General features: G+C 37.4%; 1 protein-coding gene across 1 annotated transcript in view; it reads right to left on the bottom strand.

Moving 5' to 3' along the window:
• The window catches only part of LOC122813763 (sulfotransferase 1C1-like), a 244,763-nt gene that overhangs the window by 100,967 nt on the left and 124,431 nt on the right, over positions 1-19,365 (bottom strand). The window contains exons 3-4 of the mRNA XM_044086254.1: positions 14,984-15,081; positions 3,445-3,571 (exon numbers count right to left, since the gene is read on the bottom strand). Coding sequence (XP_043942189.1) covers positions 3,445-3,571; positions 14,984-15,081 — 225 coding nt within the window. The remainder of the gene's footprint in view (positions 1-3,444; positions 3,572-14,983; positions 15,082-19,365) is intronic.

Below are 19,365 nucleotides of genomic sequence, written 5' to 3'. Positions count from 1 at the left end.
CTATAGTGTAAAAAGGACTATGTCCTTTAAAGCCTTATTTATTACTAAGAAAGTAGCATTGCTCATTTAATACTGCTATACGTGTTACTGTAATGGCAATGTTTCTTTAGTTCTTATCCAAAAGAAATACACTTATGGTGACTCTTTAAATTTTATATAATGCCTAGAAAGTGATATGCACTGTTTAATTCTTTATTTATCGGTCGAAACGCACTTTCTTTTAAAATCCTTATTCTGCACATAGCAATGGATGCCTCATCAATGTCAGAGTGAAGCAACTCTATTTTACTTCCTTATTATGTACTCAGGTAGTGGATTTACCCCTTTAATCCTCAGTTGCAAGATAATGACTTTACCTCCCTACATTTTGACTCATTACATAGTAACTGATAAAACATTTGTTTTTATTTATTTATTTATTTATTACCAAAAGTGTAATATTGTCCTTTTAAATTGTAATTAAATAGTCAAGAGTGATATTGCTTTTTAAATCATTCTGGTTGCATTGTCCTGTTGATTCCCTGGACAACATCCAGTGTGTAGTATTGCCACCGATGACAGATATAAAATCTAAATTTGGTTAAAATATATAAAGTACCCCACACTGGTCCAAAAACTAAGCATCTCTGTGCACCATCAATGGATCTCAGATTGTTCAACAGAAAGGACAGAAGTGAAAAATGCATGGAATATTCACCTCTTGGTGGAGGGTTGAGGGGGCATTATGTATAAAGTGCCACGCATTCAAAGTATGTAAGCAGGAGTATTCACACACCACAGGTATCACTAAAATATCACACATTCAAAGGATGTAAGCAGGAGTATTCACATACCACAGGTATCACTAAAATATCACACATTCAAAGGATGTAAGCAGGAGTATTCACACACCACAGGTATCACTAAAGTACCACACATTCAAAGGATGTAAGCAGGAGTATTCATACACCACATGTATCACTAAAATATCACACATTTAAAGGATGTAAGCAGGAGTATTCACACACCACAGGTATCACTAAAGTACCACACATTCAAAGGATGTAAGCAGGGGTATTCACACACCATGGATATCACTAAAATATCACACATTCAAAGGATGTAAGCAGGAGTATTCACACACCACAGGTATCACTAAAGTACCACGCATTCAAAGGATGCAAGCAGTAGTTTTCACACACCACAGATATCACTAAAGTACCATGCATTCAAAGGATGTAATCAGGAGTATTCATATACCACATGTATCACTAAAATATCACACATTCAAACGATGTAAGCAGGAGTATTCACATACCACAGGTATCACTAAAATATCACACATTCAAAGGATGTAAGCAGCAGTATTCACACGCCACAGGTATAACTAAAGTACCACACATTCAAAGGATGTAAGCAGTAGTTTTCACACACCACAGGTATCACTAAAGTACCACTCATTCAAAGGATGTAAGCAGGAGTTTTCACACACCACAGCTATCACTAAAGTACCACATATTCAAAGGATGTAAGCAGGAGTATTCATACACTACAGGTATCATTGCATGTCAGAAGCAAGCAGGAGAAATATGAGGACACAAACTTCCTCGGATCTTAGACAAGATCTGATCAGTACTTGATGAAAATGATATTGCTGCAATGATTTGACTTCTTGGGATGCACAAAGCAACTTTTCCCAGGACAGAAAGGAGTTGCCATGTGAAAAGTTACTTTATGAATGGGTCAATGACAGAAAAGGGTTATGTGCAAAGTAATGGAGTGTGGTAGTAGACCAGTGATAAGTGACTGCAATTTGAGTGGATTCTAAACACCTTGATCACCATCTAGGAAAAAACAGAATAAAAATAACTGACTCAGAGTAAAACCACATTTATTTCTCCCTAATCACTTTTTAATATCTTGTCTTTTATATCTGCTGAGACTTTTAGTTTTAATTTTGCTTAGAAGAGATCATGAAACCTAGCAATTTTTTTTCCATTTTTACTTGTGAACAATATTTATATCAGCACCTTCTCATAAACAGAGGAAGCCTTCTTGAAAATTTGCAAGTGGTCAAGTGGAACAGTTCAACTCTGACAGAGGACTCATGAGTAATAAACTGTAATTCACAGAAACAAATACAGCACTTGGCACTTTAAGAAAAATGTGATTAATCTCTCTCACAAAATTATTTCATCAACGGAAAGTTAGCTTTAATGGCTATTAATTTTTTCAAAGCTACTTTAAATATTTTGCCTCTACCTAAGTGTGACAGCACCGCTTTAGTTTTTAAAGCAGTGTGGATAAAACTGGCTGTGTCAGCACCATCAATGTCACAATGCCCATTAATTACCATTTACTAAATGAATGACCTGCCATTTAAATCTTCAACCTTTACAGGTACTGCCAAAAAACATTTTAATCTTTTGTATTAACCAGGCCAAGATGGACATTGAAAACTTAAGCAGTAGTACCCATAGAATAGTATTTCTTTAAATCCTTGGTATTAATGAGGTAAAGTTGCCCATTTGAATATTAAGTCCGAAACACCTGTCTGATAGTAACTCTTGTAAACAATTACAAGTAAATGGGTAAAACCAGCCAGTAACATCTTCAGCCAGGACCAGGGTGGTGTCATTGTCTGTTTCTCCACTTAGTACTAACTTTGTGTAGTCCCTATATTAGAGTTCACTGTCAACAGAATCATAGTGTCACTTGATAATTTAATATTGTTGCTGTTAAGGGTGCTGCAGGACTACAAATTTGCTCTACTTTGTTTTTGGGTTTGACTTTTTTGTGATGTATATATGTTTAAGTAAAATTAAATAAAATGAGTGTCACAGTGTCCCTTCTCCTCCTTAGTGCTACAAAACTGTAATTTAAATCTTCAGACAATACTGACAGCATGCCATTCCCCTTTGCCTTTAAAACTGCAGTACTTAGAACTGTTAATTTAAACTTCATGGAATACCAAAAGTATTCCACCTTCATTTTATTTACTTGTTTGAATTTGTTAGACTAGACCACTGATCACAAATGACCAGTTTCTGTCGCAGCCCAGAGAGAATTTAGTAGCATAAATGAAGCATGTAGAGTAAGATTAAGATAATGATAAATAAAATGTGAGTGTACATTACAGTATAGTTTGGTAATTATGATCAATAAATACTACAATTCAGAAAGTAAAGGGTACAAATTTAAAAATGTTACTGCTGAGTAAAGATGACCATTTACATCTTCAAGCACTACCAGGACAATGACAGTGCCTCTTAAAACTGGTTAGTACTATTTGGAAACAACTGCCTATTTAAAGCACACCAACAATGTTCACGTGCCCTATTAGATCCTTAAATGTAAATGTCTATCACAGAGTATAAAATCATCACACAATTTTGAAAGTGTCACAGTGTTCCTTCAACTCCTACTAAGCAAGTAAAGCTGCTCATACAAATCTTCATGCCGTACCATTTCCTTGCATGAACTTTTCTAAATACTCTTCCCAGGTCCCTGGTTCTGGCTGACGTTGGTTTAACTTGTCAAAGTAGTAATAGGATACAGCATTGTCCTTCGCATTTCTGGCAACATAGATAACCTGGGATAAGGAAAAGAAAAAAAGCAGAAACTAGTAAAAACATTTTGAACATTCAAATCACAGTTACAGCATTGGAGAAATCAGTGCCATTTCAATCTGCAGCACCAATAGTAGCTCAAAAGCACACAGTATCCATACGCTTTTAGAACTATAAGGTGAGGAGAACCATGAATAGGAAAGACAACTCACCTGAAGAATGATAGAGTCCCATATCTGAGGGCAGTTAATATGTCTAACTGCCAACTAAAGATGATTAATGTGTCTAAAAGATGAAAAAAGCCACACCTAATGCCTCAGTCATAATCTATCTTCCAAAACAGCAATACCACAACCTGGCAGTGGACTACCTGTTAAATGAGTCACAGTGTATAAGAAGATCGGGAGTATATCTGCTGAGAAGCTGTGCAGAAAGGCACAAAGTCAGATACTGACAAAGGTATGAAACATTTCAATGTAAAATAAATTGCATGTGTCTGTGTGTATGTGTGTGTATGGACATGTATGTACATATGTGTGTGTATTTCTGTGTGCATGCGCCCACACACATACACGTGCCCTTGCATATTCAGACTAGTTCAGGAAATGTTGATGTTGCTATCAGCTGTCAGAGTCTGACAATAAGAAAGTTGATACTTAGCAATGTTTACTTTCTAAATGCATTTATATGGTAGATACTTGGGTCTGTGACCTTGTACAGTATGCAGCAACAAAATGGTTCTTCATTTCTGCTCACTTGAACTGTGAGTAAAATCTTGCTGCTCAATAAGTAAGTGATGTGCAAGTGAAGAAATTGTGGGAATAGCCTATATAAATTAGGCAGCTATGAACTGCAGGTATCCTCGCTCATAAGGAACTTGCATAATATAGAAATTAGTACTATGCAAGTTCTTGGCCATGCTGCATCCCCATTTATCTGGACAGAGAAAGCAATTTTCCTAACTAAGCAGATTCTAGCTGTGCAGGGCAGTGCCACGCAGCTACAATCTTCTCTATGGGTCACCTGTCTGCAGGTTTTAAAACAGCGGGGTAGGTCATTCTAAGCAGTTCGCAGAAGAGCTGCAGTCAGATTCAGAAGCATGCTATGCGGAAATGAGCAGAGTGCACTGCAAAACTTTGAATAATCTCAATGAAAACCACTTTTGGCTAGACTAATGACACACCTGGCAGAATGAAACCCTGATTAACTGAGATGATGCTACCACAGCTATGAATGCTGCTACCGAACAGAATATCCTTATTCTTCAAGCCAGATGGACATTCACAATATGCATGACTGTGTAACTTCTGAGCAAAATTTCTCTGAATGAATGAGACAGCAAGTTAGTCTGCAGTTACATTTATTTGTGAGGTTGTGGTCATGTGACACAAGTGTAACTAATTAAATGAGTGAAAACATATGAATGATATCATAAAGGAAATCTATTGCCAATACTATAGTGAGATGGGGGAGGGGTGAAGAATTCAGCAACATCCATTGCAGTAATACTTTATGCACCACAGAAGACGAGTCTTTAAAGCAGTTTGCAGGACATCTGTTGGCATACTTGTAGCATATGCAGTAGTGCAGCCTTGGGAATTCTGTAATACCCTTTATTTACAGAACACATCCATGGTGATTATCACCTATCTAGTATGGCTGTTTAATATGCAAGAAGACCTGCATTTTGATATGATATACATTTCTGCTTGAACCAAAGATAAAATGAACAATGCAGCACCTGGTACATCTGTAATCCAATTCCTTTATACAGAGCATATAGGCACAGTAGAGCTACAGATCAACTGTTTGCACTTTACGTATACAACAAGAAGGAAAATAGGTCCACCACTGTAATGGATAGAGTCCCACTTATCATGCCAGTGACTTGGGTTGAAAGACAGACCCAGGATACCAGAGGGTCTGCTAGGGGTAACCATTAACAGAGGAGTGCCTTCCTTAAAAACTTTGGAGGATGGATCTCAGGCTACAGTAACACAAGTTTTCAGGGTGACTGCTACCATGGTCCAGCCTATAAGGATGAATTAGAAAAAAAAAAAAGAAACAGTGGACAACTTGGGATTCTTGTGTGGCTTCTGTAACAGCCATGTTGGCACATTAAACACATAAACACAAATGTGAACACTGGCACACACACACACACACACACACACACACACACACACACACACACACACACAAACACACTCATGCATGCATGCATGCACGCACACACACAGACGCGCACACACACACACACACACACACACACACACACACACACACACACACACACACACATACACACACACACACACACACACACACACACACACACACACACTGTGGCTAGATCTATGAAAAAGACTAGCAATGGCTTCAAAGGTCTTTTTCACCTGATGTACTTGTAATATCCCCACTCTGGGCCAGTAATCAAGGAGCCTGAATCTGGAGAGGGACGTTCACTTGGAACAAAAAATGGATACACACATATTATTTTCAGATGCAGCTCTCTGCATCAGCACAGTTTTCCTTAAAAGTACACAGGGAACACACTCAGTCCAAGGTCTAGATTTCTTTCTCTGTCTCCCTCCAGGTCCCCAGTAAGACTCTCCACTCGCACAGCTATAGATTTGAGTCCCAATCTGAGTATCCAAGCCAAGTCCTCCAGAACTCTGTCTCTCTCTCTCTCTCTCTCTCTCTCTCTCTCTCTGTGAAACCAGTACTTCATGTCCCTGCTCCAAGCAGCTGACACACACACTCTTTCAGATTTGATTTTCACACACACACACACACACACACATACACACACACACACACACACACACACACACACACACACACACACACACACACACACACACACACACACACACACACACACACACACACACACACACATCCACACACACCTAGGAAAGGCTGGCACAGATTTACTATCTATGCTCCTTTCTGCTCAGACTATAAGGTACTTACTGCCACCAGACACTACAAAGCCAGCTACTCTAAGGCTTTTACAAGGGTACCTAATTATACTGTGTGAAATTACTATTAATACAAATGGTAGTCTGACCAACAGCAAGGCTTTCAGGAGCAGCCAGATCTGTTACCAAATATATATAAGTATGCTCAGAGATTAAGATATTCTCTAAAAGACCAGCCACAATGAAAAGTTTAAATATATTTAATAATAAATAATAAAAGAACATGAAAATGCTATATATATATATATATATATATATATATATATATTTATATATATATATATATATATATATATATATATATATATATATATATAGTAAACACCAGAGTTTCAATTACAGGAAATATTAAAATAGCACAGATTAATAGATTCACAAAGATATAGAAAAACTGTACTTAACTAGTCTCACTATATTTTCATGACTGATCTAAAGAATTACTATTCTTTGGTCACTTACTAGAGCAAGGCAACATGAAGTAGGTGAGGGGTCCTTTTATGTCAGGTTCCAAAAACAGACTGCCCTGAGACTTCAGTCTCAGCTAGTATTAAAACATCATTTTTGTCCTAGATTTCAGAATGACATCACATACATCTGGTCATCTGACTTCTGGTTCCCAGGTACCCAAATCTATAAACTGCTAGGATTTAGTACATATGTGTCAATAATACACACACATAGAGCTTGCTAATATCTGTTGCAGCTTCTGGAAGTCGTAAAACAATTTAAAACTCCACCCTGCCAGAGTAGCAATTAGTTCACCTCAAAGACAATATAGAAAGCTTCCTAGTACAGACTTGTTTGTCTCTGGCTGCATTGAGAACTGCAAGATACAATCTTTATGGCCTAATCACCAAATATATGTAAGTACTCTCAGAGGTTGAAATAGTCTCTAAAGGACCAGCCACAATGAAAAGTTTAAATATATTTAATAAAAAGTAATAAAAGAACATGAAAATACTAAATATATATTTAGAATAAATACCAGAGTTTCAGCACATGAACTACTAAAATAACACAGATGAATAGATTCACACAGATTAATAAAAGACAGTATTTAACTATTATCATTATATTTTCCTGACTGATCTAAAGAATTACTATTCCCTGGTCATTTACTAGAGCAAGGCAAGATGAAGTAGGTGAGGGGTTCTTTTCTGTCAGGTTCCAAAAAGAAAACAGATTGCCCTGAGACTTCAGTCTCAGCTAGTATTAAAGCATCATTTGTGTCCTAGATTACAGAATGACATTACATACATCTAGTCATCTGACTTCTGGTTCTCATGCTACATCCATTGCTAGAAACTGCCAGGATTTAGCACATGTGTGTCAATGATACACACACATAGATCTTGCTAAGCTCTGTTGCAGCTTCAGGAAGACATAAAACAAATTTAAACCTGCACCTTTCCAGAGTAGAAATTAGTTAATACAGAAAGCTTCCTAGTACAGACATTTTGTCTCTAGCTGCATTGAGAACTGTGAGATACAATCGTTATGGCCTAGGCCCAGTAATTTAATTTCAGAAAATTTTTCAAAGTTAGCTGCAGCTGCACTGTGATTAACCTCTTCTTTTCCAGCATCCTCTGTTACAAGTATTTATTTCAACAGTTAGAATAATGCGTGTATATTCCTTCCTCTGTCCAGCAGGACATGCTGTTGGTGCATTTTTAACACAAGCAGCTTTACAAATACATTTTCAACACAAGCATCTGTACAAATCAGTTTGATATACAAATGACACATAATTCTTTACAAAATTCCAGCTGGCTGTGCTGGCATATATTACACATCCACTGCCCTACTTCTCCTAGCATAGTTGGCAATACCTCATATTGTCACTGTATAATTTTTTTTCATTTGGTAAACTAAGCAGGGTGTACCCCAATTGTGTGCCTCTAAGCTGTTAAAGTGGTGGAAAGAATAACTCTGGTGGGGATATGTCAACTGTGACTCAGTCTTGTTAAGCAGTCAGCTGGAGGATCTACTAAAGGGCAGCAAAGAAACTGATTCTGAACCCCCTCACATCAGCAAATAATGCAGCAGCAAAATGCTGTGGAAGGACAACATATGACTGAGATGAGAGATTATAGCAATGAAAAAGGTAGGACCACCACATAGATAAAACCCAGGTTTAATGGACGAAATAAAACAGGATAAGCTCTTTCACATGTATACAGACACGCTTCATCAGATCTCAAGGAAACATCAGTAACCTTCATTTAAATAGTAATATATCCTATCAATTATTCAATTAATACATATAAAACAATTAAAATAACAATTAGTGTCTTAAAGTCATGAAGTGTAAAAGCACAAAAGTGCAGGTATTCATGGAAATACATATACAAAAATACATATATAGAATTAATTAACTAACTATGATGTAGTTCAAAACAAAATGCAATGTATCAAGAGCAATTACTTATTGTCTGTTATCTATTATTTCATTTCATAGCATTTTTAATTCATCTATTATATTAACATTTCATTCCATTTTAACTATATTTTATTTTATTTCAATGGCCGTGCTTCTAATGCAGGTTTTATGCTCACATAATTATTTAATCCAGGAAAAATGTGAGCACGTAACCTGAATATCCATTTTAACTCCATGGACTCCAAATAGTTGTTGATATTTCCACCTCTTGTGTTTTTTGTAGCTAACTGCAGAATTCTGAAATTAAAAGTATGTTCCTTGTATATCACAATGTATTTTGCAAGGGCATTTTGTTGATTTAAATTCTTTATATCATGAAGATGATTATATATTCTGTCTTTAAGCCTCCTAGAAGTCTTAATGACATAGAAACAATCACAGTGATTGCAGTTAGCAAGGTACACCAGGTAGCTATTGTCACAAGTGGCATGAAACTTAGGAAAGAATTTATACTCCAGGGTTGGGTGACTGAAAGACTGTATTCTTGTTATGACTTTACACATATTACAGTGTCCACATGGGAAGGTACCAGGTCACAAATGCCTATTGTTCATAGTATTACCCACTTTATCACCACAGAGAAGACGTTCCAAATTCTTACTATTCTTGAATATAAAACCCGGTGTCTCTCCCACTATATTAACCATGGCTGAGTCTATGGTGAGCACATGCCAGTTACGTCTTATAATGTCTGTTACAAGGGCATTGTCATTGGTATAAGTAATTGTGACAGCAAGCCTCTTGCCCCTATAATGATTTTTAGGACCTGGTCTCCATGTTCTGATATCCCTATTATCACCAAAGACCTCTTTTTTAGCTTTTTTCAGTATAGATCCATTATAACCCCTATACTTAAAAAGATGATCAAGTGTATCTATCTGGGTGTTCAGGTCAATAGGATCTTTACAAATTCTCTTTAGTCTACAATATTGTCCTTTTACTATATTGGGAAATATAGATCGGGGATGCATACTGCTAAAATCTAACAAGTTGTTTTTCCAACAAGGCTTACGATATAACCCAGTAGTTAAAGTGCCAGAATGATCTTTATGAATCGTAACATCTAGAAAATCTACCTGGGATGTAGAATATATCTTTATGGCCTAGGCCCAGTAATTTAATTTCAGAACATTTTTCAAAGTTAGCTGCAGCTGCACTGTGATTAACATCTTCTTTTCCAGCATCCTCAGTTACAAGTATTTATTTCAACAGTTACAATAATATGTGTATATTCCTTCCTCTGTCCAGCAGGACATGCTGTTGGTGCATTTTTAACACAAGCAGCTTTACAAATACATTTTCAACACAAGCATCTGTACAAATCAGTTTGATATACAAATGACACATAATTCTTTACAAAATTCCAGCTGGCTGTGCTGGCTTATGTTACGCATCCATTGCCCTACTTCTCCTAGCATAGTTGGCAATACCTCATATTGTCACAGTATAATTTTTTTCATTTGGTACACTAAGCAGGGTCGTACCCCAATTGTGTGCCTCTAAGCTGCTGCATATATATTTATTTCAACTGTTAAAATAATACGTGTATATTCCTTCCTCTGTCCAGCAGGATATGCTGTTGGCGCAGTTTTAACACAAGCAGCTTTACAAATACATTTTCAACACAAGCATCTGTACAAATCACTTTGATATACAAATGACACATAATTCTTTACAAAATTCCAGCTGGCTGTGCTGGCATATATTACACATCCACTGCCCTACTTCTCCTAGCATAGTTGGCAATACCTCATATTGTCACAGTATAATTTTTTTCATTTGGTAAACTAAGCAGGGCGTACCCCAATTGTGTGCCTCTAAGCTGCTGCAGTGGCAGAAAGAGTAACTCTGGTGGGGGTATGCCAGCTGTGACTCAGTCTGGTTAAGCAGTCAGCTGTAGGATCTATTAAGGGGCAGCAAAGGAATTGATTCTGAACCCCCTCACATCAGCAAATAATGCAGCAGCAAAATGCTGTGGAAGGACAACATATGACTGAGATGAGAGGCTATGAGAGCTCTATAGTAAGAAGTAAGGAAAGATAATGCTTTGAACAGACTCGATGGGCTCAGAATGACATAGTTGGGTTCATTTATGTATTTATTTGCAATTATTAAGTAAGGTACTCAACTGATCTATAGCAGATCCACTTCAGCCACAGCTTGGGAGAAGTAACAAAAGTAAGACAAGTATACAAAGAAACCATAAAAAAATAATCATAAAAATAACACTGCAGAGTTGTGAGAAAATGTTAAGTAAACTTGCAGAAATAATTTATAAAATAATATGTGTATACATATATACAGAGAAGGTAGCAGGTAAAACGGAAGTGGTTAGTGTTAAGAAAGGCAGTGGATCATAGAGATACACGAGTGATGAGGTGAAGTTTAGAGAGAAGGTTATTAGCCTGCTGTAGTAAAGTTTAAGTGACTGCAGGTATTTTGAAGCAACGTCAAGCAGATTTTTTTTTTTAAGTGGTCAATTAATGTGCTTCTGAAATGACTTTTAAGTGGGGCAGTTGTAAATGTCCATGGGCAAAGTCCCAAAGTTTGGGTGCAAGAACAGGGAAGACATTATCATCTGTGGCTAGGTTACCAGGGGGTCGTAGTAACAACAGCAATAAAATGAGGATTTTAGGGGATTTCTTGTATCACCAGCCACTGGCTGAGGGGATACAGTCTTTTGTTATAATGTATTTTATGAATTAGCCTATGAAGATGAAGGTCGGCACAATCTTTTATAGGAAGCCTTTTGGCACACTGGAGTATGATATAGTGATGTATGGTCCGTGGTGAGAGTGCAATGAACTAGAAGATTCTGTTAAAAATTATTTGCAGGACATTTCTTTTCTTTGAGGTGCATGCTAGTAAACGGAAGATATATTCTAATTATGTAATAATATAATAATATATTCTAATTATGGCTCTAGGATATTTTGCCAACAGGTGCTCAGCCTTAAAAAGTTAAGATTTGGATGGTGATGATTTTAGGGTTGATATTGCTGAAGTGCAAGAACATAGACATGTGTATACATATGTACAGAGAAGGTAGGAGATAAAAAAGAATAGGATTAAGTGTGATACCTACGTAGTTGAAGGTGTGAACTTATTGTATGTGTTGGTTATTGTAAGGAAGGGGAGTGAAAGTGGTAGCAGTTTTTTTTTTTAATTCTTAGGGATGGGCCAAAAATTGTGGTACAGCAGTAGCTTTGTTGCCTCACAGCAAGAGGTTCTCCTGTTCGATTCTCGGCTGGAGTGCCTTTTGTGTGGAGTCTGCATGTCCTCCACGTGGTTGAGTGGCCTCCGAAAGACATGCGTGAATGGGCGTGCCTTCGCTGAAGGTTGGGCGTTGGGCTGGCAACTCTGCACCATAAAAATCTACTGCCAATCATTAGCGGACCGGAGTTCCGCTGTGACGACCCCTAACAGGGAAAAGCCGAAAAGACAAACAACAACAACAGGGATGGGCCAACAACATTACTTTAGTTTTCGCCACATTTATGGAGAGCTTTATGCTGGTAGCCAAGAGTGGATGTTATTAAAAATTTGTTGGTGATTGCCATCTGTTAATGGCTTGACTCATATGACAATATCATCTGCGTAAAGGATAATATTGTAGGTCAAAGGGAAAGTGGTTGGTAAAAATGCTACTGAAGTTTGTGGCAAGTATATAGTCCTGAGGAACACCACAGATAATATACATGCGGGGTGGGGTTGATACTTTGTTATCTATATTTAACAATAAAGGTTTTATCATAAAGATGGTTTGTTAACCAGTTTATAAAGGAGGATGCAAATCTGACAAGTGCAAGGGTACTAATGAGGAGGGAGCAATTTATTTGGTCAAAAGTTTTTAAGAGGTCAAAAAAAGGGGCACTTGTGTGGTAGGTTTTAGTCATATTAATGTGGATATATATTTATATTACTCAGTACCAGAGCGCCAAAAGGAATGTCCTTCTCCTAAATACCTTCACACAAATGACATAACCTAGAATTGTACTGTATTTTGAAACTTTGTTGTAAAACAGTGCATTTTTTAAAAATCTGTATACCATTGCAATTGAAATGCATTTCTTGCATAGTCACCTAGTACTTAAACTCTCTGCATTGTACCCTGCCTCCACTGCATCCCATGCAAATAGTGGGAAACATGTCAGTATCCAAATTTATAGTAACCTCCCATGTAATCAAGTTACATATCTCCTAGTACCGACGCGAAAAGTTTATCCTGTAGAGTTTCCATACTGTTGTTTTTAGTATATTATACCGTATATTATAATTGCAATATATGTTGTATATTATTCGGTATTTTTGATATTAACCTGTTAAGATAAGTAGTCCTTGTTTCTGATAAGAGGATTATTTCCCTACACTACTGATTGTTCTCTTTTCTCCATAGCTATACATCATTGAACAAACTGGGATGTGGTGGATCCAGTCCCATGAAAAAGATGTAAATATTTTTTTTTTATATTTTAATTACTCTTTTATATTTAATTTATATGATTGTCCATTCTTATGGTTACATTTAGATGAACTACATTTGATGTCTTTGGAGCTAACATGTACCTTGGTGGAGTCCTATACCCACCCTGAATATATTTGGATTAATGATGAGAATGTTAAAATAACACTCACTCTTCAAATACATTGACCAAATATCATGTCACAGCAGCAGTAGTAGCAGCAGTTCTAGGACCCAGAAGTGTTGTAGCACTTTCCACACACCTTCCAGGGGATAAGGTCATAATGTCTTCTCCAAGACCACAAAACACACGTAAGAAGTACTGGCAGTTTCCATGACCCATCAAATATCTGTGCAAGGACAAAGAGTTGATCCAGTGTTCCAGGAAGGAATCCCCAATGGCTTTTTTACTATTTAAGTTCTATGTTAATAAACTTACTTTAGTTTGCTGAAGTGTGTCTATTATATGAGAAAAGTGTTCAATAAAATAAATTAAAGTCTTCCTATGTATTATGTCCATAAGGGAGTGATTTTATTTTGAGATGGTATCTTGCATTCATTAATCTGAATTGCGTGCTGATTAAACTGTTCATGTGCAGTGTTGTTGTTGTCTCTTGGTTTTTCCTGGTTAGGGGTCGCCACAGCGGAACTCCGGTCCGCTAATGATTGGCAGTAGATTTTCATGAACGCCGAGGTGCCAGCTCGACGTTCAACCTTCAGTGAAGGCACGCCCATTTACAGGCTTAGAGTGCCAAATGTTGCAATGTGTATTGTTTATAGTCAGGACACATAAGCTATATATCCCAGGAAGTGATCCAGGGTGTAATGTTTCTGCATACTACATGATGGAAATAGTGCAACATTTAATACTTATGTACGGTGTTACTTCCAGATATAGCTTTTGCGCAAAACCAGTAACTCTTAAGTGAATGTGCATTTCTGTGGGGTTCTTGGAGTAGTTAGGTGAAATGGAAACAAAAGAGCCAATTAAGTTTGGAAAATTCATTAAATATGAAAATGAACTAAAGTTTTACATCTATACTGATGCCATTTTTTACTCTGCATACAGAAATTGTTGTTTTTCAACTGACGTCTTAAAGCAGAAGCATTCATCTTTGCAGTTGAGAATACAAATCTGTGAGGGGACACTGGAATCACAACAGATAAACAGGCAACTGTATTAGAACATGGAGTACAGTAACAATTACTCATTTTATGTATGAAGCTTAGCCTTTTGGAAGCAGTTGCTCACTGAGGAAGACCTGATTTGCTACAAACCTGCAAAGGGTTTAATAATAACCTTGCTTTGTCTATGTCAAGTGAGCGTGAACCTTTTTTGGAAAATGGATTCCACACACATGATAAAGTAATCGTCTTGCTTTGTGAGATCCACCAACTCCTGTGATTTGTACTTAAGCAGGGTTGTTGCAAACTCCTGCAACATAGTAGTCACTTGGGTGAACAAAAGAAGCTTATGATCTTGTCCCTGAGTAATAAAACCCATAGCATCACAGCTCGTCAAATCATGTCCTTTGTTAAACAGTCTTACCTTGCTGTTCTTTTCCCAGAAAGACTTGGGCACAAGATGGAAAGGTAAATGTGTCTTTAATCTCCTAGGAGAAGGCATATTGTCAGCTTCTTCTACGCCTAGAAAAAATAAAGTTAACTTTCTTTAAAAATGCAAGGTACAACATGAGTCATATAGAGAGAGTAATTGCGCAGCATTTACATTTTGAATACTCCATAAACTGCATGCAATTCTTAAAAAAATATTGACATTCTTAAAATATTACTAGCAACCATATAACTAACAAGAAAGTATATGTACCATGTCATTAAATATGTTAATATGTTAAATATTAAAATCTATAGATATTGAAGGATTGGCATTTAGCCAGTTGCTGTGTATTGTACTTTAGGATGTAGTTTTAACACAATTAAGTACAGAGTTCCAAATGCCAGTCTTATTATAGTATGTCCTTGAATAGCAGTCTGTGTGGGGGATTACACAGAGCATATAATTTTTTTGCACAGTTGGGGGTAGGATATAGATCCTTAATTGATGGCAAGTTTCAAATAACTCAGCATTTAGCTGAATACATCTCTATGCTTAGTAGCGAGTTTTGCTATTTAACACAGATGTTACACATTTAGGCATAGTCTGAGACTGTGAGATAGTCTTAAGAGACACATAACATGTGCTGCCAAGTGAACAAACAGTTAGTGCATCAGTGAATATTGTGAATTAAAAACAATAAAATAAAATGACCTTGGTTACCCTACATATGCATGGGAAAATGTTGAGAATAATGTCATCTAGTATTCCTCCTGAATTTGTCCTGAATCCTCCCTCCCCACATGGATAAATGCCCATCCCTTTCAAGTGTCCCAGATTTTGCAGGTCACTCCTGCTGTTGCCCCTTATGCATTCTCTGTTTATCATAACTCACAGAATGTTGCAGTCACTGAATAAGGCAGGACATTAGAGTTTTATACTTCTTATTATGTAAAAAAAATACCCCCAAAAGTAACTCCAAAGTTACCATAGAAGTTAGGTTCCTGCTTGACAAGTTGATTTGTGCGGTAGGGTTGTAGGGTTTGAAACCCCTACTTTTAAATTAAATATTTTTTTTTGTATTTTCAAAGGCTTAAGGTAATATGTTGAAATAGCCTTGGTGTCTAATAGCTATCAATAGGATATGAATGGACTGAGTGCTAAGAGTACTTGGTTTTAATCTTTTTAAGTGTCTTTATGGAAAGAGATAAAGAGTGTCCCTCGTGTCTAGTGTTCCCCACACCCTGATACTGCAGGACTTATTCATTAGTCTAGGTAAGTGTGGAGGTGTGACAGCCCCCCTCACACATTCACATATTCATGCTTGTGAGTGCGCAGACACACACGCACACACACACACACACACACACACACACACACACACACACACACACACACACATACACACACACACACACACACACACACACACAAGCACAGTCCACCACCTGATCACACCCACAAACATGCACACCAATTCATTCAAACAAACACACACACACACACAACACACACACACACACACACACACACACACACACACACACACACACACACACACACACACACACACACACACACACACACACACACACACACACACAAGCACAGTCCACCACCTGATCACACTCACAAATATGCACACCAGTTCATTCAAACACACCCACACACACACACACACACACACACACACACACACACACACACACACACACACACACACACACACACGCACACAGGCACACACAAACACACACAGGCACACACAGGCACACACGCACACACACACACACACACACACACACACACGCACACACACACACATGCACACACACAGGCACACACACACACACACACACACACACACACACACACACACACACACACACACACACACACACACACACACACACACACACACACACACACACACACACACACACACACACACACACACACACACACACAGAAACACACACACACACACACACACACACACACACACACACACACACACACACACACACACACACACACACACACACAGCACACACGCACACACACACACACACACACACACACACACACACACACACACACACACACACACACACACACACACACACACACACTCACATATACTCTTCGGGCAACTCATCCCTCTGAATGCAGTCAAACAAGCATCCACACACATGTGCATACACCCCCACTACTACCTTTCTGCTAAACTCTTTGACACTTACCTCAGAAATGATTTCACCCATTGCAAACAATGGGTGAACATGAACTTTTTGCCATATTCATTAATACAGCCAGTGGTGGTTATATACAAAGCTGAGTCATTTTCTGAATCACTTGGCTATATAAATGTCTTACCACAGGCATTTCCATGGGAGAATACATAACTAATTAGTATAGGCCCCTCCCCCAGAATATCTTTTTAGCATTTGCAGTAGGCCACAGAGACAACCCACTATGGTGCTGCACCACTTAGTATTACAGCACTGTGTTAGGGCTGCCTCTGAATTGGAAATGGTTACTGTAAGGTGTACACCAGACTCACACCTTAAGGTAAATTTTTCTGAATTGGCCCTACAAGTCTTCTCAACATTCTATAGTAGTGATATTTCATGATGTAAGTTATTACTATACATACACTGGCTGTTTGGAACTTAACATGTGAGTGCTACAACAAAAGAGAACTAATGTATCATTTTAAAATAGACATATTAAATATAACACAGCACAAATTCGAGACTTTTAGTTCCAAATTTGAAATCCATGAACCCTGCTGCTATTCCCAAATCCATTCCCTATCCCCTGTGCTTTTGTCCAGCAATCTTCTCATCTCAGAAATTTCAGTGACATGTTTAACACTGCTGTGTAGACTATTTAAAGTTACTACTACTAATCTTTCACAGTTAGCATTTTCCTTTTTAAAGTAGCATTACTCCTTGCTCAAATATGTGTTAGCAGTTTTCCTTTTTAAAGTAGCATCATTCCTTGTTCAAATATGTGCTGTATGCCTCTTAAATTCAGACATTATTCATGTGAGCACTTACCTCTAGATACCTTATAAGCTAGTATCAAAAATCTCTTATATTGCAGTATTTAAAGGAATTCTAGTTCAGCTTAAACAGTCTTGCTTTGTATGATAATTCTTCTATGCCCATTATTTTTTTTGTGAGCTGACTGTGTATCTCAGCTGTACAGATATATATATTCTTTTTATAGGAGGTACCATATCCTGCTTCTAAATTCTAAAACTGGTTTAACAGAGATAAAACAAACAAAATTATAATCTAAAAGTTTTTGATTACAGTCATACCTCTCAACTTGAAATGAAAAAAATCTGGACAAAGGCCCATGAAAAATAGGTATAAATCGGTACACTGATTAACATAAATTTGCATACATAATTATGACTCCAACAGAATTGTGGGATACTGGCTTTTAAATGCAAACTAAAGAACAGACAAAATTATTAAGCACAAAATAAACAGAAGAACCGCAGTGTTTCATATTAAAGCAAGCTGCAATTAAATAGAGCAAAAGCAAGAAACAGTGTGCAACCCGTTAGCCAAAAAATATAAACCAATCAGAGAGCATCTTCTAGTTGGAACATCATAGGAGGGAGAATAATAGAAAAGGATAACAACAAGAATCTGGGATGGCAGTGTGCGTATTTAGGGAAGACCCCTCCTAATATTGCATGTATATTAGAATAATAAATCAGCTATGGATAAAAGTAATACATTAGCAGCTGATATGTTTAAAGCTGCAATCTATGATAGTGCTATAACAACAGCATACTTAAAATGCATCAATCATTAAAATAAATGAGTTGTGGTCTTTACATAACATATCAAGAACTATCCTTTGACATAATTCCATCTTTACAATGGTAATTTTTTGACATAATTCCAGCTTTACAGTGGTGATTTTACAATGCACCAAATGTCCTTTTTTGGAAAGAATCTATCGGCTCTCACACTCTATTCAAAAAGAGCTGTCAAACAATGGGGGGGATTCAGTAATCCTCCGTGTAGGATGAACAAAGTCCTACTCTGAGACTGCCATCTAAGAGTATGATGTCAGCGCATCATGCATATGCATGAGGGTGCGCTGACTCAACTCCCAGGCTAACACGGAGCATGTAGGAGTGCAGGGGGCGTGTCAGACTGCCAAGCAGTCCAAATATCCATGCCCCTGCAAGTGCCTAAATCTGCAAATGTCAGCAGATATGAGCGAGTCTGCTCAAATGTGTATACCCCCAACACTACACTACCCCACATTAAAAAGCCCTGTACAAATGAAATAAAATGTAAAACAATTTTTTTTTATTATTCACCATATAACTACCCATATTTGCACGT

The sequence above is a fragment of the Protopterus annectens genome, chromosome 10.part0, assembly GCF_019279795.1.
Source record: "Protopterus annectens isolate FY-2018-M chromosome 10.part0, PAN1.0, whole genome shotgun sequence".
Classification (NCBI taxonomy): Eukaryota; Metazoa; Chordata; order Ceratodontiformes; family Protopteridae; genus Protopterus; species Protopterus annectens.
Note: the sequence above shows the minus strand (reverse complement) of the source record. Positions and strands in the feature narration are given on the sequence as shown.